Genomic DNA, 24,948 nt, shown 5'->3' on the forward strand with positions numbered 1-24,948 from the left:
GGCTTCATCACAGGCAGCTGAAGCTACACATGGCCAGGTTCTTCCTCACTCTATTCAGGGCAACATTATCCTATATCTGTATAAGTGAAAATTTGTCTTGGCCAGACTTGGATATGACTTTGCAATGTGAATGGCTTTTATGAACTAGATTGGGGGTTGTGTGTGAATATGGGGTATGGTTGGGGTTTTGTATGGCAAAATGTTGTTGTAGTATCTGAATACATAAACAACAGGTGTGAATGTTTGGCACTTTCTAGCCTGGAGTGCAGCAAAAGCCAGAAGGTGAAGAAGGGCTGGGCTCATGCATGCATCAGCTTCTCCAGTGGAAACCCAGATTGCGGCAGGCACAGACGGTAATGCACACAGAGCCAAGAAACATGTGTCTGTACTAAATCATATAAAAGCAAAATGCTAGATTTACTTCCTCACTACCATCGGTTGCACTGCAACAGTTGAGGGAATAGCTTCACTCCAGGAAAAAGTTCGCATGACTTCGCTATTGCTGTCGGCTGTATCTGGAAGGGCCCCCCCTATGACAGGGAAAGCAGAGGTATGGAGTAAAATGCACAGCAAAACTTTAGCACCTCCCGTACTTAAGATTAAATTGCATTTGAAAAAATAAAAAAGGAATCACAATTTTACAGAACTGCATGATCAAGGAAAGTGCAAACCTAACTCATGGAACTGTATTACTTTATTCACTGTATCTGGGTTTAAATTGTTGTTTATAACATACCGGGATGAACCTCACCTTCCATTTCAAAATGTCTCAAAATTATGTACTGCTCTTCCGAATGCTGTACTACTGTAATTATAGTTTGGGTTGCTTGGGACTATTATGAAGGGAGGATTTTCTTATTTTTACATTTGTTTCTTGCCATGCGTAACAAGCCTAATTTTTATGCATCAAGATTTACAGGAAATGCTGCAAATCTTTTGTTTCACACTGGATAATAGTTCCCGCCTGTCCAACTTGAGAGTGACATAGTAGGTGATAACATAGAAATTATAGGAATCGTTAAATATTGGATTAATCTCTGTAACTTTCAGTAAAGCCTATAAAAAAATAATAGTGTATTGTACCACAGTGTTCTTATTAAAAATGATAAATGATCCCCATTTTTTTGGCTAATACTAATTTCAAAATTTCATTCTTCTATTCAGCTTTATGGTTACCGTAATCTAGATGTTTTAATAGCTTTTCCCATAATAGCTACAGAGACCTTTTTAAGTGGCAGCCCTGGCTTTATGGAAGAGACTTTTAAAAAAAAAAAAAATCAAGAAAAGAGTTTCTTGTACTAAAAGGCAAAGACAAAATAGTATGCATGTGACACAACAGAAGACCAGAGAACGTTATTTTGGCAAACCATATTGTCTAATTATAATAATTACTCATAGCGGAATTTCTGTTCAGCTTTCAGTAACCTTTTTTCACCACTTGCTATCATTTAGAGAAAGTTTAAAATCTACAGTGTCTTTAGCTTTGTTTCTTGTCTTGAGCAGAGAGTATTCTGGGGGCAGCACAGGAGAGACTCACACTTTAACAGAGTTTATCATCAAATGCTTTAGAAAAATGATGAGATCTGATTGTGATCAGGAAAAGCAGACCCAGGAGGGCTGTGTGCCTTGCCGAGGAAAAAAAAAAAAAACAAAAAAACCCAAAACAAACAAAAAACCCCCAGACAAAAACCATGTAGCAAGGCAAAGTGATGCAACTTCTACTCCTTTGCGTCTCCCATTTTCCCCAGGGTGAGTGAAGGTGCTGGGTTCTGCAGCAGCACCCCAGAAATGCAGCCGCCCTCCACCCCTGTGGTGTGGCACAGGGCTGCTGGGTTTCTCTGCTGGTGCCCTGGCAAGCGGCTCAGAACATTTCTTCTTGGGGGTGGGGGGAAAGAGTTTGTCTGCACTCTGATAATAAAATTGAAAAGGCATATCTTAAACGTCCTAAATCTATATTCAAGTGGCTTGAATAATTTATTTCCTTTTTAATTGCTGAAGTTGATGGCAACTGCTGGCTGCTCTAAATTTTGTTAAACCATGATATTTGGCCATGCAGTAGTGGCAGAGGACTTGGGTTCTATTTTTAAATATTGATTGATATTTGTATGGGATACAGGATATGTGTTTGTGGTTAATACACTTGATCCTGAAACATAGAGGTAGCCTGAACATCAGGGTTCGCTGTACTGCATGGAATGAGCAACTGGTGTGAGATAGTCTCTGAAAAGGATAAAAGGAATGAAGAAAAAGGCTTCTGGCTTCTTTTTTGGTGTTGCTGCCACACACGTTTAAGTAAGCCAACTCTGCAAATAGCAACTTGAATAAAAGGCTGTCGGTGGAGCTTTGAATCAAGACTGTTCCTGCCTGGTGTTGCACAGATGAATGTTTGAGGCATATAGCCTGCCTGCCCCGTACTGCGTATCATGTTCTCCTGCCTATCACTAGCCCAGAGACATAAATATTAATGGTAAGTGTACTGTGTTATTTCTGTGCGATTGAGCTTCTCCTGAAAGCCTCTACTGCAGTGGCAGAGGAGGGAGTGGGGAGAAGAGGTTAATGGTCTGCCAGTGTGCAGTGGGCTTTCCTGCCACGTCTGATCTGGGAGTTATTCACGGCTCTGCGTGTTTGCACCCATTGCTTCCACCATCCATCTTGGCCAAAGTCAAATCAAGCTTCTGCTAACATGCCTGTTACTTCCGCTGCTCTTCACAAGCCCAAATTTTCCATGGGCTCCTTTGCAGTAGGTGAATGATGTTAACTAATTTAGGACACTCTTCCCCATCTCTGTTGTCTTTGCTCTGGACCAGTAGAGCAAATACCTAGCAACTTGTGACCCCGTGCACAGAAACCTGCATTCTCTTGGCAAAAAGAAATCCACTTTCCTCCTTCTAGCACGTGCCAGTGGTGGTAGTGTGGGTATTCCAGGTATCCAAGAGTGTGTGATCCGTCGGCATAGATTCGTGTAGATGAAAAAGGCTCTCGATGTAGTCAGTAGCGCAAGAAAAGTTTGGGGGTTGAATGTCTTCCATCTGGTGATGGCTTGAGCCAGGGTACATAGACCATCTGTACCAAAAACGTGCAAGTAAATTCTCCATCCTCCTGTCCTTGCTGATGATAATCATTACAGAAGTGAAGATTTGCCACCCAAAAATCTTCATCTCATTCTGGTCTGTCATGGAAATCCAGGCCATCAGGGCAGTGAAGAAAAGTGCGGTATCAAAGTACGACATAGGTCTTTGCAGTGGATAACCAGGCGGGTGCTCTGCTGCTGGCAGTGGGATTGTAGCTAGTGAAGTTTCTGCTTGTCTTTAAAAACAGCAAATATGGGTCAGAAATCTTCAGATAATATTCTGAATGTGAATACTTGAATGTGCTTTAAAGGGGAGATTAAAAATGTTGTAAATTAGGCAAAATTGCATGAAAAGGGCCCAGAATTAGAAAGGGGAAGTTTGTAGTAAATTCCTCGAGGATGTAAAGTCTAATGTGTAATTAGAGGACCATGAATTGCCTGTTACTGCTCATTCTTTGTACTGAAAGACTCCGTGTCTGTAGCTTCAGTAAACGTTTCAGTCACACGCAGTCACCAGGAGCCATCTCTGGCTGTATTTTAAGTGTCTGTTTACACAGTTGTTACAAATTGCCTATGGGATGTGAACTGTCTATCACTTCCAGAGCAATTAGTATGTGAAACCTTATCAAAAGAAATCCGTCAAGTTTGAAAAGCCATAAATATTGCACTAGGATCTCTAAGGAAATCAAAGTGAGTTTGATACAGTATTTATTTACATGTTGCTACACAAGCAAATGCACTTACAGATGTTCCAGTCTGCGTTATTCCCTGTGCTCTATATTCCATTAGTCCCATGTTATTTGAGAGAGAGTCTTATCCAGTTGTTTTAAATATTATATAGCAATAACGGACTGCTCCTAATATCTAATTCTGTGTAATTCAGGCAGTTGTATTTTTCTGGACAATGATTTGTTGTAACGAAAGGAAGGCAGAGGTGTAACATCAGACCTTCATTATGCTCCTCAGTTTTATGTAGTGAAATTAATAGATGTCCTGGTTTCAGCTGGGATAGAGTTAACTGTCTTCCTAGTAGCTGGTACAGTGCTGTGTTTTGAGTTCAGTATGTGAAGAATGTTGATAACACTGATGTTTTCAGTTGTTGCTCAGTAGTGTTTAGACTAATGTCAAGGATTTTTCAGCTTCTCATGCCCAGCCAGTGAGAAAGCTGGAGGGGCACAAGAAGTTGGCACAGGACACAGCCAGGGCACCTGACCCAAACTGGCCAATGGTGTATTCCATACCATGGGACGTCCCATCTAGTATAGGAACGGGGAAGTGGGGGCAGGGATTCGCCGCTCGGGGACTGGCGGGGTGTTGGTCGGCGGGTGGTGAGCAATTGCACTGCGCATCATTTGTACATTCCAATCCTTTCATTATTTCTGTTGTCATTTTATTAGTGTTATCATTATCATTTTTAGTTTCTTCTTTTCTGTTCTATTAAACCGTTCTTATCTCAACCCACGGGTTTTGCTTCTTTTCCTGATTTTCTCTCCCATCCCACTGGGTGGGGGGGAGTGAGTGAGCGGCTGCGTGGTGTTTAGTTGCTGGCTGGGGTTAAACCACGACAAGAGAGTTTGAGGATGGCTTTTGGGGAGATTTTGATGTTTTGCACTCTAGAAATAGGTCTCCCTTAGTTCCCCCTGCGTTAGGTTCCTCTGTGTGGAGGAATCCCAGATTATCACCATTTGGTGCTGTCTTTGATCAGACCTCTTTACTACCACGCAACTTTACATTTGCCTTCTGCTCTCCTGTGACCTGCTTACCCAGGGTTTCCAACCTGGCACTCAGCTCAAATGACACAAATATTCAAGACTTTTAACTAAGGCAGAGGCTAGGAAAAGCTGCTACAACGATTAGAAGATTGGAAAGCCTGTCTTGAAAATGAAGGCAGAAGAGCTCTTGATGGCTCTCACCAGTGAAGAGGCAAGAACTCTTTAAGCTAAAGGCATCATTAGCCCAGAAGCACATAGCTATAGACTAGTAATGAAAATATTTAACCTGGAAATTAGAGGGTTCTTAGCAATTAAAGTAATACCAGCTTACAACAGAAAAGCAGGAGCCAAAAACCTTGCTGCTTCTAGGGTATATTTATGCATGGGACTACATAACCTCCTGGGGAAGGATAGGATGGGACAGGGATTGTTGATCCAGAAAGACCCTCCCAGTCCTGTGTTTTTCTGAGGAACGTGGTCAATTCACCATTCCACAGTCAATGCAAAATGTTGTCATATTGCAGAGCTTGGGGGGCTTTGGTGGAAACCTGCTGTGTGAAGATTCACTCAAATTTAAATGCCTCTGTGTATTCCAGGGCAGTGATGTTTATTTACCTATTGCTGGATGCTTCTGGAGGAACAAGATAATTGTTCACCAAGAGTAAATTAAAAAAAACCTTAACTACTTGCAGAAAATAATAAGCCAGCTGAGAAGTGGTACCTTATTTGCTCTGAGTATCCTCTTGACATCAGCATGAGGTTACTTATAATTAGATGCACATGTGTAAATATGATGATTAGATATTCCCACATAAACATAATTATCATATCTTCCTAAAAGTCTAAGCAGGCATTTTATAATCCTGTTGTTAAAAATAAATAAATAAAAGCCAACAATCTGCATTCAGCCTCTTATATATGTAAACAGTGGAACATGAGGGCAGAATATATTTTCCAAAGTACCTAATGGTAGTTGAGGTCAATTACAGTTATGACTCATTAGAGTATTAAACTAAGAATACGCTTTTTAGTATAATTAGTGTTCCCTTAGAAAACTACAGCAATCTTGTATTCACTTTAATTCTTCAAGCATTTTCAGGGTGTTTGGGCATTAGTCTTAGGCAAATATAATAGGGTTATGTTGCATTAACCTCATTTACAAACTCTGCAACCACTTGCGGCATCTCTCTCACTTATTTTTTTTATTGCTCAAATGACTTCCAAAGATGCCTTATAAAACATGGAGTACTGTCTAATTAGTCATATAGAAGCTTACAGCTGCTTAATTTAGTGTTCAGTGTTTTGCTGATTCAGAAATTCTAAAGGAATAAAACATACAGTGTGTGATAACACAGCTCGGCAGATCCTCCTCCAAACTGTCTATTTAAAGGAAAAAAAAAATAAGAAAGACAAAAGAAGAGTCAAGAGTCAGGCTGAAGTGTTCATGACAAAAAGGTGAGATTCTTGTAAAATGCATTATATTCTGGATTGGAAGAACTTGAAGGATCCACAAGAATATTAGATCTGTGTGCAGGCTCAGAAGTGTCACAGTGGGAAGTCATGCTTGTAGCCATAAAGATGAGAACTTGCAAAATGTTAGCCTTTTTATCATTTCATGGGCTGTGATACATCCAATTTCCCTAATCAAAGGGGGTAGGGAGAAAATAGTTTTCGGGGCTCCAGCTCTGACTTGGGATGGAGCCCAGCATCACACTGTGGCCCATGAGGATGTGCACCCTGTCACTAACGCTGGTGGTACCTTGTGCTTCCAGAGCTCACCTACGCGTGGATCTTCAACGAATACCCGACCTTCGTACACCAGGACAATCGCCGCTTCGTTTCACAAGAGACTGGGAATTTGTACATTGCAAAGGTAGAAGCTTCGGATGTGGGCAACTACACATGCGTGGTGACGAACACGGTGACCAACAGCAGGGTCCTGGGTCCCCCCACCCCGCTCATCCTCAGGAACGACGGTAGGACTTAGAGGAGGGGAATTGGGGGCTGGGGTTGGAGAGTTTGTTTTCTTTTCCTTGACTGGCTGTCACCCAGAAGTTAAGAAATGGCCTGAAGTATTTATATCAGAGTAAAGGGAGAGTTTTTCCCCTTCACAGAGATTCAGTGAGGCTGGAGACCTCTGCTCTAGCTGTGGTTCAAAGTCATAGACAGTGGTGGGGTTTATGATGCTGTGGCCAAGGTTGCTCTTCCCACCACTGGAACAACTCTAAGTATCAGGCAATAATTATAAAAGAAAAACCTGGTGACACTTGGCCAAAGACAGGAAATAAAATAGATTTCAGAGTTTGGATATACTAGTTCTGCTCATTTTATGCAGCTCAAAAGTGAACAAAAGCACTTTGTTGTTTCGATAACTATTAGCTCGGGCTGTATTTCCCAGCAGAATTAGTGCTATTTTTAGTAGTCTGTGGAACAATACAAAAAAGCAAGAAGAAACCAAAAGAGGATTTCTAAATTTATACAGACAATTGATTTGTATCATCGTCATTTTTAAGTAGATAAGAAAAATAAATTTGCACGTTAATTTGCAATTAAAATTAATTAAAATTTGTCTGTTTAAGGGATAACAGTTAGGCTGTTTGTTCCAGAAATAGAAATGCATTGTTAGAAACTTCTTCTAGAAGAAGATCCGTTGTCACCTAGTGGTATTTGACAAAATTTCCTTGCTTGTAAAATACGGGCTCGTTGCTGCCAGCCTCCTGCCCGTAGCTGTCCCCTTCACATTAACATGGTTCCTGCAGACGGGGAGTTTGGAAACACTGTCGGTAACAAGAAAGCGCCGTGGTTAGGCTGGGAGGGGTGAAGACAGCTACTCTTCCAGGTCTGTGCCAGATCTGCTCTCCGTTACAGGGCAGGCTGCATTTCTATAAACATAGTGGCAGTAAATCTGTCCCTTTTGAGTCCAGAGTAAGTCATCTATGTATGAAAGATAAAGAGGAATATTTAAATTTGTCTCATACTAACATTTTCAGTGTTGAAAAAGAAATATTTTTAAGTATTACATTAACAGGACTTTTATGCAAACCTCACCTAGCTGAAAGTGCTTCCATTTATCACAATCAAGCTCGATGTCTGCTTCTGTTCTGAGATGAGGCTGATGCTGGGATGATTGCTAGGCAGCCTGATAGTAAAGTGCCTCGCCAAGGGCTTTACCCCAGTGCATCGCTCTTCTGTGCACTCTGCTTTATTTACAGGGACCGATTGCGTTCCTGAGGTAATTCACAAGAATGTTCTCCGATTCCTTTGAAGTGCACTCTGCTGTTTATTAAAGATATGAAACTTTAATTGAACCTCTGAGGGGCTGGGGAATACATTCCTGAGTTAAACTAGAAAGGTGCTGTTGTATCTGTAGAGCCAAAGATGGCTTTACTGAAAGCCAAACATGGGCTAAATAAGTATTTTAAAATAGTATGCACTAGCATTACAGGCAAGCTTAATTTTAAAAATCAGCAGGTCTCAATTTTTCATTGCACATAGAGTATCTCTATAAAATCCGATATAACACACTATCACACTTGAAAAGAGAAATTATGTATGTTGCTTCAGAAGTGTGAACAACAGAAGAGAGTAAAATGTGAGGCACATTGTATTTCCACTGGAAAATGCGTCTTGCTTATCTTTTGTATCCATATCTGACATGTCCAGTATATCTTAATATATATGACATGCTTTTTTCCTTACAACACTTTATCATTAAATTAGTAGGCTTGGAGGCTAGCTCATCAACAATTAATGTTTCAGTTCCATTTAATTTCAATTAGTGAGTTAAGTGGAAAAAAATTCATAATGTACCTCTCCCAACTGATTTACATGTACTGAGCTGCTCCTCTGGCTGCTGCCTGGGCGGGCAGCAAGCTGCCATGTCTGCAGGGGCTCCGGTGCAGCCTGGGAGAAGGGCTGGGGGGTCTGCTGCCCCCCCGGCAGCTCCTGAGTTATGGAGGAGTTGATGCTGCTCTGAGGCCCTTCAGCCCTGGGCTGGAGGGCTGGTGTTCCAGCTGGGACAGTCTGACCTCCTCCAATGCACCCTTCATAAAATTGTCTGTTGCTAGAAGTTTCTAAGCTATTGCCTGGGTGGCTTCGTATTTAAATACTTTCTGTGAATTCCCCCCAAAATCCAGGTACTTTACAACCATCTCCTTGTGAAATTCTGTTTTTCTCAAACATCAGTTATTTTTAAATGCAAAACATTTTTGCTGTCATGCAGAATTAATTATGGGTCCCTGTAGTTGATAAATAGCCCCGTTACTTTGAAAGAAATAAATGGTGGAAGACGACACTATACAAGAGGAATACTGGTCACGTAGAACTAAGAATAGTGCCTATATTTGGTTTTTTAATTATTTCACGCTGAGTTGAAGAGAGAAAAAGAGAAGACTCTTTCCTTTTGTGCTGATGATAATCTCTCACTCAAAAACTTTAAAAATTCCCAATTCTGGAGCTGTAGGAAGAAAACAGAGTTCAGATGCTCACAGTTTGGATGACCCTATGCTGTTCGATATCAAGAATTTCAACTTTTAACAGATATGTGTATGAATTACGTGGTGGGTATTCTTACCATTGCCGATGCTCAGACTGCTCCTTGAACAGATGAACGGTCCTTGTTCACCCAGAGCAGCTCGCCGCTGCAGGGCTGGGTGTGCAGGATGGCATATGCTGGGCTGAAATCTTGCCCATGAGAACCGCGAGGTTTCTTTTCACACTTCTTCTCCAATTTATGGCAGTAATTTTTCTAGACTCAGTTGTGAATCATTTAGGCTTTTTACGTTGAATACCTGCCATCTTTGTCGTGGTTATTTTACTTGAATGTAATCATCCTGGAAAAACAACTTTTCAGCATGTTTTTTTTAAAGCGCTGCTTGCTTTACAATGCCAGGCTTTTGAGCTGTAATCTGTAAAAGGAAAAGATATGGGTGTAGGAGATGAAATCAGATCCTGTAGGCAGATTGCTTTCCCCACCTGTGCCTTTTGTCCTTCTCTTTTGCTTGTTTTCAGCTGTGAAGCTCCAGAATTATAGATCTCCTGATGTTGTTTGCAGCGGCTTTTTGTAACCACCGGTACATGCTCTTGTTGACAGAACTCTGGTTCCTTCCCTGTTGCTGTGCTGTGGAAGCAGAAGGTGCCTCTTACCCCATTAGTTATCCTCAGACAGCTTTTCCTCCTTGGAGAGATAAATATCATAGAGGGTTATGGGATGGTGGTAGGAACAGACCGTGCCGAGGCAGCTGTCACGGTCAGTGTGAGCTCAAACTCTCTGCTTCTATGGACAGAGGTTATCTGATGATGATAAATACAGTGTACAAAGTACAGCATGTGCTGGGAAAAGGACGTTTCTCCTCTGGCCCTCTTAATTCCCTTCCACAAATGCATGCAGTCACCCCCTGTTTAAATACTTTTATGTAGCTCTATGGATTTGTGACGGTGAGGATGCTTGGAGTGCAGGTGGCTGAAAGATCTAAATACAGTATCTTGTAAGTGTAGCAGTCCCCGAAATGGCACATTTACGGTTTGGGACCTGTCCTCCTGAAATGTGCACCTATATTCCAGCACAGGTCTTGAGGAATGACAAGCAGCTCTCCCTTTCACATCATGTAAGTGCTAGTGTATAAAAGGAAAAAATAAAAGATATTATGGTTTTCTAGATTTCCCAAGGTATTGAGGTTGGGTTTCAGCTTGGGGTTCTGAAGGAATGCGAGTTAGTCCTGACCATACCAGTTGGCACCAGTTGTGGAGAAAGGGCTCTCTGAGCTATTTTCATGGTAGGAAATCAAATAAAGAGCTAAATGTATATGGCGCCAAAGGCTGAGAAAGATCCTAAAGCCTGAAGTAAGGCATCCGCTAGTATTGTAGCACTTACTGCAGCTCAGACAGAAAAAGGGTTTACATTTGAATGGCTCTTTCCCAAACAAGCCTTCTGGCAGTTCACAGTGGGATATGGACTGGAAGAGAGGGAAGAAAGGGAACAAACCTGCAACACTGTCTCCTCCATTTAATAAACCAGTGTCCATCCTCTGGCTGCCCCTGGCTGCCATGTCCCTGTCAAGGCCACGGTTTCTGCACCATGACCCTGGGAAGGGCCATGGGTACCCAGGGATGCCATCCCCACCGCCACGGCAGCATGTTTGGGACCCTCTGGGCCATCCCGACCCTGCAGCAAACACCAGCCAAAGCCTGTTAGGAACACCCAGGTGTTCACAGCCACTGCTCTTGCAGTATTTTACTTCTTCTCTTTAAAATGCACTTCGGAATTTTTACATCAGAATTAAAACAGTAAAATAGTAGGAAAGAACTGAAATAGTCCTGGAATAAAATTACCATCAGCGGCATCTGTATGGGCCAATTAAACTTTAACATTTCACAGGTGTTGTCAGGAAATGCATATCATCTCCTCAGACAAATTAGCTTGCTTCTGAATTCCTGGGACTTTCATCCAAAAGCAAGTTTTTTAAGCCTTGAAATTGGAAGAAAAATACGAAAGCCTCTGAAATGCAAACATGTAGAGCATCTGATGTGCCATGACACTGGAAACATTCTCCAAGCTACAAACCTCGTGCCTATTTTAGTCTTTTATTTTCTCCCCTGTCCTTTCCACCTGCACAGCTAAGTCAGATGTTAAATCACCCAGGAACAGCAGGAAAAATAAGGACTGTCTGCATGGAAATGGTCTTGCATTCGGGATAGAGGTATCTCAACTGCACTGATGTTTCTCCTATAAAGCTGAGAAGGCAGGAGTCAGAGCATACCGTATATATATGTGTGTCTGTGTAGGTAGGTTGTAATTGCACTGGGAGCCTTGTGGTTTTTCCAGGTACGAGTCCTGATTTTTAAGTGGTTAGAGTTTGCAGTAACACTGGTAAAACAGCTGCCCTCACAGTCGTAAGAGGCAGTAGCGGTTGCCAGAGCCAATGTCCTACGGCCCCAGGTAGCCTTCCCATCCTGGTCTGCGGTTTTGTCACCCCTGGGATTAGGGCTCTCCAGTCACAGCCTGAGGCAAAGAAACGGGAACAATAAAAGGAATAAGTGAAGAGAAGGCAAAAAAAGCCATTTTTCCTCCCTCCCATTCCTGTCTCCTGCTCTGTCAGGTGAATAACGTATTAATAATACATTCTGCCTTAATTTCCTAAATAGCCCGTTAGTGTCACACTATACTTTACAGCCTGCTTTGCCTAAGGGGACCGAGTTCCTGCCTCAGCAATGGAGGAGGTGCAGAAGAAGGAACCATTCTCATGGGTTTTGCTTGTTGAGGACTACTGGTTTGTAGCTGGCCTGTCGGTGGGCAGGCAGCTCCTCGGGCCAGCTCCCTTTATCCCATGTTATTGGCCGCTGCGTCATCTCCCACCCTCCAGCTGGCTGCCAGTGGAGCCTGCAGAGTCGTGGTGGGGGCTGCATCCCCTCTGCTCACGTGCCTGGGCTGTGGGGGGTGGCTGGTGGCACAGGCACTGAGGAGCTCTTCAGCCATCTCAAGGAGGGTGATGGAGACCGTAATTTCTCCAGCATCTGAAAGCCAGCATCTTCCCAAGTGAGGCAGCTGCCTGAATCCGGTCAGGTTTTCGTGGGATGCGTAGCCTCAAAAGCACTTCCTCTGCCAAATTTGTGGTCTTTGTTGCAGAACGTGGAAATAGTCTTCTGGGAAAAGATCTCAGTAAGTGCTAATACCAGCAAAACAATGCTGCTGCTCCCAAACGTTCACAGCCAGCCTTGCCCTCGGACACCACTGGGCAGTAGCTGTTCTTGGCTCGGCTGAAGCTCACCCAGCAGACGTTTAGCACGGAGTCTGGAGAAATTCAGGCAAGACTGCAAAGATCAGGCAAGATTGAGAAGATTTGGCAAGTCACAATCGGGAGAAGAGAGGGGGTCTTCCATGATGTTAACTGTAACAGACGCTTCCAGCCCTTCAGGGCTGCAGTGTTAACGTGCAGAGGGCTAATGAGTAGCGTGCCCCCTACTTCTTGTTTGTATAGTATGCAAATGCTGGAGCGCTGACACAGACTCATGGGTTTCCTGCTATATGTGCTGGCCAGGACATGACTATGGAGGGAGTATTCGTATTGTTAACAAATGCATTTAATTTTGATGACTGATGTTGTGCAGCAGCTACTCTTTATATAATGTGGCAGCAATGCTCATTTGCAATTAATGGGTTGGAAAAAAGATGATGTAACCTGCTATTGCACCAGAACAGGTAATATACAGGTCAGCAAGTAAAGGTAGACTTGATGTAAGCCTCATACTGAGCATTTTCAGCTTTAAAACTGTCAACTGTGAAAAAGTAAAGAAAAAAAGGCTTTTCTTGCATCCTCTTTGCAAAGCAGGGGCAGAGGAAGCAGCATTGCCATCATGGGCCACCATAAGCAACCCTGAATTATCTGAATATCTCTGCAAACTCATGCTATCTCATTTCAGTGTTACTCATGCTATCTCATTTCTGTATTTGTGCATCCTGGTGGTATTCATCTGGTCTGATCCAGCACCGTTCCCGCCTCACAGCCCGCACGTTCCTTGCCTGCCCCGTGCTTGGCCAACATCCAGGAAGCACTGTGCAGTTAAAATTTAAACTGCAATCATCAATTAGCTGATAATCACTATTGGTGAAATTATATGTGCCGGTTTTAAGACAGTACAGTGACTAGAAATGTAGCCATTTATCATGAATATAATGGCCTTTTTATGTGCACAAATTTTTAAACACAATTTCATAAAGAGGCTGCCACGATACATGATTTACTGGGGCAGTAAAAATAAAGAAATTACCCGAAGAGTATATGATCTCTGCGCATCTAAATCCTTGAAGTTAATAGAAGCCTTGATTAGCTCCAGTGCTTTTAAAACTTTTTCTAATGGCTATTTGTTCCGCATTTCATTTTCTAGAAGGTGGTGAACCTCCCTTGTTATTGCTTTCCTTATTTCACAAGGTACCTGCAAAAATCCTGAATATTCAAAAGCAAAAAGCAACAGAGCCATAAAGAAATTTTAATCTTTGGCAGATGGTGTGGAGCGCTGGTTCAGATTTTCCTCTGGCAGTAAATGGGAAAAGAGCCCACACTACACGGCTGTTAGAAACAGACCATGTTTAAAATGAATGGATTAATTGGGCAAGTAATGATGTATAGAACAGCTCTATGCTAGCACGGGAACACTTGTGAATTTATTGCAAAAATTCAACCAAGCCTTAGCATCTATTTTATGTTCACAGGGGTGATGGGAGAGTATGAGCCGAAAATAGAAGTGCAGTTCCCAGAAACAGTTCCATCTGCAAAAGGAACAACGGTGAAACTGGAGTGCTTTGCCTTGGGGAAGTAAGTTTAGATCCTTTATTATTATTATTGCTTCAGCTTCTCACTTTCATAGTGCTGTATTGTAGAGTTTGCTGGATTTCCTAATCATTCACTTTCCTCAGCAGGAGTTACTTATTGCAAGCATTCATAGCAGACAAAGGACTTGGGGAGCAGGGGCTTTGCTCACCAAAAATACAAACTCCCAAGGAAGAGAGAAGTTGTAACTTATTTTGTAAAGATGTGTTTGTGCATCTCCTATTTTGAGGTCTCATGCAACACTTAAAACACATCCCTTGTTTCTAGAGTAAACGCTGGCAACACTTCCAAAATCAAAATGTGGGACTGGTAGGAAAATGGATGTATTGTCACAGCAGAATCCCAAATTCAACTTTGCCAAAACAGCATTTTAATAATACAGTCTCATGCTTTTAAGACTATGTGAGTGATACACCATTGGTATACATGTGTATATTTATATTATATATAAGCCACCCATAATAAAACTGCTCCAGATCCTGTGCCAGAGTCTTCAGACTGACCATGTCTTCATCATCCTCAGACATGAAACTGTTAAGTTGATCAAATGAGAGCTTATCAGAACAACACCCATAGCTTTTTCTGCAAGTCTTATTTTGCTTTAATTTTCCTATTTAGCCCAGTTCCTACGATTAGCTGGAGGAGAGTGGATGGGAAACAGATACCCAGAAAAGCCAGGAGACACAGATCAAGTGGACTTCTTGAAATCCCAAATTTTCAGCAAGAAGATGCTGGACTCTATGAGTGTGTAGCTGAAAATGTGAGAGGGAAAAACGTGGCACGAGGACAACTGACATTTTATGGTAAGCAGACTGCCTGCTTTCAGGGAGTTTTATTGTATCAAGTGCAATATGCAGTAAATATTTTGTGAGAAAGTAATTTGGGGGGATTTTTTTAAAATTACTTTCTTTTACAAACAGCACATCTCAAAAAGGGTGTAATTTGAAATAAAACCTGTCTGAATGGTGCATATTAATTGAGAATCAGAGCAGTTGGAGCAAAAGCGCATTGCTGGAAGGACATTGGCATGGTAACATGCAGAAAACACTTGTGAATGCCTCATTTGCCTTCTTGTGGCTGTGAAGGTAAAGCAGGTATTCTGGTGGAGCATTGTCGTGGTTACAACTTGGGATATATTACCTATGTGTTGCCCCAGCTTGTGTTAATAAATGTTAATGGCTTATAATCAGTTAAGGACTGCTTTCAAGACGTATCACTGGTTGCACAGCCTGGAAAGTTGGGATTTAACTATGTCAAAGCCAGCAGACTCCTCTTTACCCAAAGACTTCCTACACCTGCTCTTCTTACACTGGAATCAGAGCCATTGATCCAGGCACAATAAAAATGTAAAATTTCAGCTTCATAGGCCTTCTGTGTTAAGTAGAAGATGCGTTAGTACCTCTAATCCTGATACAAGTGTCTGCCTATCCCCACATTTCTGCTGGAAACAGCCCCATCTTGCAAAGCAAATTAAATGCTTCTAGGAGATGAACCAAGCTTGCAGGGGGAAAGTTTTATCTGTTCTGAGTTACTGTGGATTTACCCATGTAGAGGTGAATGAGAGTCACAGAGAGGGGTTTTAGAGGTACGAATGGGCTGTTGGTTTGGTGCTAAGTTTCTGTTTGATATTTTTTGGAGGGGAGAAGGCTGCAGGTTACATGCCCCACATGTAGGTGTGCGGAGATCTCCCCACCATCGTAAAAATCTTTGTTTTGTTGCTGCCCTGTTACCGTCTTCAGGAGCATAATAGAGTGTCATTTTTTATTGAACACAGGGAGAGAAATTCAGTGTTTTCTCCCCCAAATGCTCCTGAGGGCCCAACTTCTTTAAGCAGGGAAGATTGGGTTGAACTCCACAGATGAGAAGAATGTTTTTGATTTATAGTAGATTTGCCACAGAAAAAGAGTTTAGAAACTAACCTTCCTGGCAAAAATGGATTGAATTTGGTGAGTAATGTAATTTTTTTTTTTTTTAAAGGCATATATAAGGATGTTTTAAAATTGGAAATACTTATAAAATACATTTCATTTAGAAGTCAGAACTTTTGGGGCTTCCAGTTCAAATGAACACTTCTTCTTTTAAAAAGGAGTGAAATAACAAAAACAAAGTGAAATCTTTCATGTTAAGGAAAGAACCTGGGGTTGATTCAAACTGGGTTTTCTTTTTTTAATTAAAAGATTTGAAGATTTATTTTTCTGTTCATCAAACAATGCATGTTTCTCCTGATTTTTCCCATGTGAGTAGTAAATGAAAAGACTCATCAGTTTTACAGTTTTGCTCAACCCACAGCCAAACCTGCCTTCCTTGCAAAGCAGTAAATTGAGCCTTTAGTATACTCGCACCATAGCATATATTAAGTTATAATCTAATTACCATAATGAATTTACCAGTCTGGATTCCATTGCTGGAGGACTGCAGATCCTACACAAAAGCTGCCACTGTGGCTAGTGCTGGTTTTCACACTCAAGATGGCATTTCAGCAAAGAAGCTCAAGATTTTATGGGAAGAGGAGTGTCCTCCTCTCCTTCTGTTTGTGATTCTGGGAACTATCTTTACATCTGCTTTTCTTCATGTGAGCAGAGGAGTTCCCTATGGAGAGGTGTTAGCCTGCCACCTCTGCTGGTTACTGGTTTTAAAGATAATTGACTAAAATATCATCCTTGTTGTCTTGAGGATGATGAGTTACTAGTCTATAAGTATGCAGTTTTCAAGGATAGCTTGTGTTTGGTGGCCATTTAGTACTGAAAACAGATCTCTCAAAAAAAAAAAACTTGCCTTGTAAGCTAGGCTCTGGAGTTCCATGTGGCAGTGAAAGTTTTTTAGGGAAAGTAACTTACTGTAAACATTTTATATGAATAGTTGAAACAAAGAAAGTAATTTTCCTTAATAATTTTTCTTTTTAAAGCCGAGAAGTGTTATGTTGTTATTGAAGTACAACTGTAATGTTGGCAGAGCTTTTCAGGTTACTTTTGGCGGGTTGGGGCTGGCGCCTGGAGCAGGGAATGATCTGGAGGATGTAATATGGGCAGTCGGACGTGCCGTCAACGCGCGGTGACATGCTCTGTCACGACGCGTGCCCTGGAGATCACAATCTGGCTCTAACAGTGTGACTTCTTTAAACTCGGTTATCCACCTCTTTGCATAGTATAAAATAAAAAATAAATAAATAAAAGAAGAAAAAGAAAATGAAATTCAAATTTGCCTGCTTGCTGTAGATAACCCAGCGTTGCCTCCATTGTCAGCTTCTTTCAGTGCTCCTGGAAGTTGTCAGGGAAGGTTGGCTTTTGCTGTATTTCATTCTTGTATCAATGTTTATTTTTTTCTCTGTTAGCATATCAGTAACACTGAAGTTGTTTGACATTCTCGTTGCAGCAGGAAAGGTTAATTAAACGTGTAAGATCTGTTCTTCCTCCGTTTTCTGTGCTTTGGGCCCCTGCAACAGGCTGTGTTTTACTGCCCTCCAAAAGCATTTGTTCTGAGTGCTGTATGTCCTACTTGATAGATAGACCTTCATGATAGAAGAGATGTTGATGTTAATGCAATTACAGTGACTTATACCTGTTTCCTTGACTATTATAACTCTGAACAACATGTCACTTGTTTTCTTGCCGTAAGTCTCTTGTTCTGTCTGCCATTCCTAACCAGATACCACGTACCTCAAATTAGCTCCTGAGAGTTACCAAATTAAACCGCAAAACCTCTTCTTTGCTGCCCTTGTTTAGCAGCCATAAATGCACGTCGTGCTGCATTCCTGACTTTGCAGCTTGTTCCCCGCAGACCCCATGCCAGCCAAATCCTGTGGCTGAGGCAGGTGAGGTCCCTGGTGTGAGCCAGCATCGGCACGGCCGGAGCACATCACTGCCATGGCGCTGGCTGCACCGACGCCTCTGCTTCGAGTGCCTGCTTTGCCATTGAACTCAGCAGCGAGGGTCCACCGTGCCGTCAGCTGTGTGTTTTGGCGCGCAGCATTTCAGAAGCACTCCCATTGACCGGATTCTATTTTTAATCTGGCTGCTCATAAATTTTAAATTTGATAACCCTCCGCGAGGCTAAGATTTATGTGCTGAGCAAAAAACAATGCCAACAATTTTTTTTTTTTTTTAGATAATTTAAAAAGAAATTGCCTTTATGTTCATAAAACCAGCATCAAGGAGATGCTTATTTATTATCACTGTGGACGTTGTTTTATTCATGTTAAGTTTAGATGCCGTTTGAGTTAGATCTTCCTTCACCAGACAGACAGTCACAACCCAAAGGTTGTCCTGAGCATACAAGAGGCAATGGGCAGGTGCACAAGCACAACAAACTCATAAGGCGTTGTTGTGGCTGCTTATCCCTGTGCTCAAAGCCTTTCCCGCAATAGACAAGAGCCTTTTACCCCTCTACAGCTCTGCTGATGTGCCTTGGCCAGGTTCTCCCCACTGACCATCGTTAAAGGTCTCCATACCACCACACCATCGTATTGCTCTCCTGGCCTTTTTTAAAATATGAGTGTATCTTTTTATGCAAAGTGTGAAATGAGATGGTTGTGCCAGTGCTTACTGGTTGGGCTCCACTTCAGTATGCATTTAGACTTTCCTGTATCGACTCTATCTGATGAGACAATGCAACATCTTGATATCCCCCTCCCCAATGACATGTATAGTCTGAGTAACAGAAAACAGGGAAAAATAGCTGCAGGTCAAGATGATCCAAATATAAGCATGTTCAATGGGGCTGGTAGCGACAGCACTAAGAAAGCAGCACTGGGGGAGGCTGCTCTGCCATGCAGGCAGGTCTGCTGGGCTGGGAACAGGCACCCCAGTACAGGCAGGGGTGCTTGGTGTTGAGGAGCTGCACCACCACCGGGAACATACAGCTACCAGAATTATGACCAAAACCATGCAATTTGGCACTGGCTTTACAGTCAGATCAACGCTGTCTTATGCAGCCTAGAAGAGCGGGAAAATATCCAAGTACCAAAACAGCTTGGTTTTGGCCAGCTGGGATGCGGGTGCTGACTCGGTGTCACCTGTGTTGCTCCAGGGTCCTCCAGCATCCCTCTTGCCTGAGCTCATCCAGTCCCTACACAGCACCTTGCTGGCAAGCCAAGGTGAGGAGGAAAAAATTACAGTTGAAGTGGTTTCTGAAAGTGTCAGTGAAGCAGCATCCACATTAGCAGAGAGACAGACTTATTTGTAACTGATTACAGTTCTTTGCAGCATTTTGTAAGGTATTCAGCAGAAGCCATTTAATTGACTGGACCGCTTTTCAGATTAAATACTTCTCAAATCAAAGTCCCACCAGGAATTTATGCATCTCCTTAATTTTGCAGTGAAAAGAGTCCCCCTTTCATCAGTGGCCCTGTGTTTTATTTGTGTGAAAGCTACTTTATGCCACTCTATAAAACAACCTCAAATGTAAATCATATTATGCTCTTCATTATGGCTAGAGTCTAAAAAGGAAATTTGCATAAGTGAAAATCAGGCAGTTCTATGTCTGTACTCCGTTTAGGTCCCAAATCACAAATAATTTGCTGAAAATTCAGAGCCACTTGAAATAAAATGAGTTTCTGGACTGATAAAAATACAATAAAATTCACATAAATAGGACAAGTATATATTTTATTATTAATTACAATTTACATGCCTCACTAGAAAACCCAGTTTGCTACCTGTTATGCAGATACATTGCCAACTGATTTCTCACCTTCAACATCTCCATGTTCATTTTATTTGAAGTTCTCAAATCCTATGTTGTTTCAGAATATTGTGCCAATTTAACTCTCGGTTAATCGCCACTTAAACACTTGGCAACAGCCAAATCCGTCCTTCCGGAAAGGTGCGGTTGGCCTTGGGAGCAGTCGTTGCAGTGCCCAGTCTCGGTTGGTTACACTCGTCCTGGGGAAAATCACTGCTCAGATGGAGGATGTCTTGACTTTTGCCAGTGGAATATATATTTTCTCAGACTTCAGTGCAGGAGGGAGTAAGTCTGAGTTTTGAGTAATTTGCTGTCCAGGGGAAGTCTTGCATCCAGAACAAGTTTCTGCACAGAGAACAGGCATGTTTCTCCTCCACTTTTCCAAGGGATTGCTGGAAGCCTGCTTATAGAGAAATCAAATTTTAGGAGATTCAGAAAAAGTGCTCGAATTATTATCATTTTGGCTTGGAAAAATAGCTCTCCAGCAGGAGAAGCAAAAATACAAATAGGTATGAGAAATGAAGTGTGAAGGCTACTCATAGAGCACCCCACACCTCCCTTACTCCCCTGGGTAGCTGCAGTCTAGAGCGTCAGGGATAAAAAATAACCAGATCCCTGAGGACTGATCTTTATGAATGTGCCTGTAATACCTACAGTCCTTTGGTGCCTGGCATAACTGTGGAGAAAGTCATGTAATGGTGCAGAATAGCATATGGAACAGCAGGTAAATAAAAGGTAGGGGCAATTTAAGTATTTTTATCAGCTAGGTTAACTCCTTCACATTTTCATCTGTTTCTTTTCCTCTGATATTTAATATTTCAGTCCTAAGCAGAACTCCCAGGCTGGTTTATTGTGGTCAGTCTTCTAGAGAGGCAGAAAGGAGGCATCCTGCTGGAGTGGCAGTATCTGGTGAACTTTCGAAAAACACGGACAAATGGAAATCCTTTGGGTGCAACATTCAAGCAAATTACTTTGGTGGAGGATTTGCACAGCTTTGAAGTTGTATAGATTTCAAATAGTCCTTAATTGGCAGTAGAGGTCAAGAGGAAGGGATTAAGAGAAGGAAAGGAAGAGAAGAGGAAAAGTGATAACTTAAACTCTGGTTTCATGTTCCTGTGATCATTGGGAAGGATAACAAGTTAGAGACATACAGGTTTCATTTACAGAAGCTATATCCCCATTTGGACCAGGATGACGCATGCACTTGTCTGCTCAAACCTTATACACTGGCTGCATTCTTTGTTTTTAATTACTCATGTATTTTTCTCATCTGTTTTTCTTACTTCTTATGCTTGGCTTTCTGGTCTTTAGACTTTTCTGATCCTGGGTTCAGTGTCAATCTTCTCAGAATAGATATAGTAATGGACAAGTCATTCAGCCTTTCATCTGCCATTAATGATGAATTACACAGCCTGCACTAGGTCATCAGCTGCTATAAATTGGCTTAGGAACACTGAAATCAATATACACCGACTGAGAATTGGATTCTGTATATGTTATTAGTACCTCATTTGCTTTAGTCTTTTTGGTTGTTTTGAACTCACAGACGATTGCAAAGTTCTACAGATCTATTTCTGGTTTATGTCTCACATTGCTCCCATAATTCTTTGGTTTTGTTACTCATTTCTGATGTGATGCATCATCACCGGCTGTGTCATTTCATTTTCAAATGCTGTTTAGGACATGATTTCTGGTCCAGCTTTCCAGTGCCTACTTTTGCCTTTCAATTTACTACAATGAAGGACAGACTCATTCTGCACCTTTTGGTCTTAGAGAAGTAAGAGTATATTTGGGCATACTTTCCTACTCACCTGGTTTAAAATGCCCCTCTGTGCATTGGTGAAGACTGGAAGGTGATCAAAGGTAGACAGGTTTTTTTCTGACTGCTGCCATCATTTTTGTTCTGTCCCCCTGAGTACAAATGCCAGACAGCTCTCATCACCTAGGAGGGGGATATTTTTCTTTAAAGCTATCCTTATGTAAGAGTCATGCTTAGATTTCTAAGCTTTTTCTTCCACTTTATAGATTTAGCATATGATTTTTTCTTGCAATTCAGATGAATTCTTAATCAGCTTCCATGTAATTTTTTTTCTTTAGTACCAGATTTTTCTTCCAGGACGTTTCCAAGGCCAGTAATATCTAAGTACTCCAGATAGGGCCAAAATATTTCCAGACTCATCATATGAAAGAATTCTTTGGTCAGTGTGACTGAAATGATCTGAAGGACTTTTTCTAGAACACTACTACCAGTCACAAATTGAACCTTGTCATTATCTCAAATAATGTCGCTATGCCAGAAAATGTTGTAGTGTGGAGCTGGTTTCATATCCTTATTTGAATTATTTTAATTATCATGCTTGAAATCTTGTGTCACATTACCATGTCTTGGTATGATCCCCAATGGGAGGCTGTCAAATTTCATTATATTATGGTGATTCTCATTTGGTGGCTCAAACGTATTTGCTGCATGAACCAACCCTTGTGTATTACTCAAGATTAAGTCAAGAGAGTGCCTGCTATTCTCTGAAATGAACTGTTGAAAGGAGAGGCTGACCTAATTAGAAAAGTCTCCCAAAGAGCAGCAGAGAACGAAGATCCTGTGAAACAAAGGACTCCTCCAGTTTTCACTGAGATTTATTTTTTGACCTATTATGCTCATTCTGTAGTTGTCTGCATCATAAATGGCTTTAGGATGGAAAGCTTAACCGGTTAAAATAACTGGAGGAGGTGAAGAGTGGTGCACGGTGCAAGACTGTGGCTTGCGGGTGCTGCACAAAAGAGTAAAATGAATAGCGGGGGTGGCAGCTCCCAGCACTTCCAGCACCGCGCTTTTAAACCTCGGCACTATTACTTAGGGCAGGAGTTCAGATGTGCAACCTGCAAAGTACAGCAGAAAGGCTGGACAGGTAAAGTTTTTTGCTGTGTTGGGTGAGAATTTTCCTTATTTGGGGAGTCTGCCTGAAATAAGGATAAATTCTGAATTTTCTTTCCTCCTCACACAAGAGTTATCTTTCTTTTTACATAGCATACACTTGCATGTTATAGAGCACACCTTACCTTTCATGGGTTTTCTTGCTTTACAGGTTACTTTCAGTTGTTTTGTCTGGATTTTTTTGTTTTCATGTGGGAAATCAGTAAAACACCCAGTACTGCAAAAAAGGCGAATGGATCTGTGTGGTTTTTATAGAGCTCCTTTCATGGTATCATCAGACTCCCTTCAAAATTACGAGTTGGATGCTGTTAGAATAGTAAATATGTAAATTCATGAGTAATTTGCAAATGTCCTTGAGCCACTGAACCCATTGCAGTAGCGCAGCGTGTCTCAGCTCGATGGAATTGTTCAAGTTCTTACTCCAGATGACAGAATTGACTTTCATCTTCCTACATTTAAAAGCTTTCCCTTTCATATCTCTTTAGATACAGATAATAAACAAGCTTAAAGTATTACAGGGGCAGGAGGGGCAGTCAGAGAAGTAAACACTGCTTGCCTCTCCTTTTCACCTACTTCTTTTGCTTCTGCATTGTCATTACGTTCAGTTTGCCTTTCTGCTATTTTTGCAAGTCCCTTGGAGTTAAGGTGCTGTGCAAAATTCTTCCACTTTCTTCTGTGCTTTGTAGGCACCATGAGAAGAGAAGTGTGTGGTGTGGTAGGTGTGGCATTAAGCACACATCTGTCATGGCCTGAACACAGTTTTAAAAGGCACTCAGCTCTCTGAATGCATATATCCAGCATCACATCATGGTAGACATACCAATATTTTAGGTATAATCATACCAACTGTATGTTGAACTTACCATTTTCATAAGATATTTTTTAATTTATCCTTTCAGACCTTTCTCTGGCCCCTGTCCCTATCCAAAGGAGATATATAAAGTTGTTACCTGTCTTTGAGTAATCTTAATTTTTTTTTAAATCTGATTACATGGGAAAAAGTATTAACCAGGTTCTTGGAGACCCCTGCTGGTAATATCTTCCTACTAAGTCTCACAGATTTTCTTATGTCAAAACAGGGCAAATGACCATTAAAAAAATCTGAACTTGCTCTCTTTTTTAATGGGACTTTCTGAAAAGTATTGTAGGTATATCTAGACAGATGGGGTTTATGAAGGTAACATAAGAAGGTCAGAGGTTTTGTATGGTCTGCAAAAACACATGGCAATTTTAGCGGAATTTGATTCGCATGTGGAGTCTGGCTAAACTTAATCTCTATTTAAAAATAGCCAACAAACAACAAACTTTGATAAAAATATGTGAAACACAACTAAAAATATAATCTCCTAAGTGTCTGAAAACTGCCAGTACCAGTTTTCCCCAAATTCTACCAAAATGTAAACCCAGTATCTGCTTTCAGACTTCCTAGGTTTGTTCAATGTCATTAATACAATTACTGAGTCCAGTAACATATGGAAGATCTTCCTATGGCAGTACTTGTAGATATGGCCCTAATCTAAGACAAGACTGAGAATTTGGACCTGAAGTAGTGCCTATAGCCATGGAGGCCTAAATTACTACAGTAACCTTAATTTCAATGGAGTGGTAGTTCTAAATTACAAGTTTTGAAGTTGGATGCTAAATTTTAGAGCTTTGAAGCCTAAATCATATAGATCCTAAAGAAGAAAATGTCTGTATTTGAAGGACCGGGGATCTAAAGGTGTAATTTATTCCACTTGGGGCAGCATATAAACCATTGCTTTGTTTTTGTACGATGATCAGGTTTTCTGAAGCTACTCTTTTTCATTAAGTGTTTTTATTAAAAATAAAATGAAAACAGGTTCTGATTTTGCACATGCCACCTTCAGAAAGCAGAACTGGACTTAGGGGAAAAAAAAATCTTTATCAATTATTAAGCATGTTATTAAATCCAACTCTTAAATGTGCTAATAAAGAAAGAAATGGCCGTTTGCTTGCACCTAGAGAGCACGCTGTTGATTACAGACACAAGGCTTTATTCTTTACTTCTGCATTGCAGCTCAGCCCAACTGGATTCAGAAAATCAGCGATGGACACGCAGCCATAGAGGAAAGCGTCGTCTGGGAATGCCGAGCAAGCGGGAGACCGAAGCCCTCGTACCGCTGGCTGAAGGACGGGGAGCCGCTGCTGCCCCAGGTAGGCACCGCTGGAGCCCTTCGCCAGGGAGGAGAGTTGCAGGCTGTGCAAGCG

At 41.6% G+C, this 24,948-nt stretch overlaps 1 protein-coding gene and 1 long non-coding RNA gene across 10 annotated transcripts in view; one reads left to right on the forward strand and one right to left on the reverse strand.

Annotated features, from left to right (window-relative positions):
• Window positions 1-24,948, forward strand: part of LOC128137068 (contactin-4) — a 351,999-nt gene that overhangs the window by 259,696 nt on the left and 67,355 nt on the right. For all 8 annotated transcript variants that reach the window (XM_052777691.1, XM_052777698.1, XM_052777690.1 and 5 more), the window contains 4 exons: window positions 6,555-6,758; window positions 13,991-14,093; window positions 14,727-14,911; window positions 24,758-24,894. In XM_052777691.1, coding sequence (XP_052633651.1) covers window positions 6,555-6,758; window positions 13,991-14,093; window positions 14,727-14,911; window positions 24,758-24,894 — 629 coding nt within the window. The remainder of the gene's footprint in view (window positions 1-6,554; window positions 6,759-13,990; window positions 14,094-14,726; window positions 14,912-24,757; window positions 24,895-24,948) is intronic.
• On the reverse strand, window positions 7,093-12,547 carry LOC128137069 (uncharacterized). Of its 2 annotated transcripts, none has more exons than XR_008233545.1 (4): window positions 9,928-12,547; window positions 9,356-9,689; window positions 7,831-8,058; window positions 7,093-7,716 (listed from the first exon to the last, which is right to left on the reverse strand). It is a non-coding gene; the product is annotated as an uncharacterized LOC128137069 (long non-coding RNA). The 2 variants fall into 2 exon arrangements; XR_008233544.1 differs by having other exon boundaries at window positions 7,831-9,238.

The sequence above is a fragment of the Harpia harpyja genome, chromosome Z, assembly GCF_026419915.1.
Source record: "Harpia harpyja isolate bHarHar1 chromosome Z, bHarHar1 primary haplotype, whole genome shotgun sequence".
In the NCBI taxonomy this organism is placed as follows: Eukaryota; Metazoa; Chordata; class Aves; order Accipitriformes; family Accipitridae; genus Harpia; species Harpia harpyja.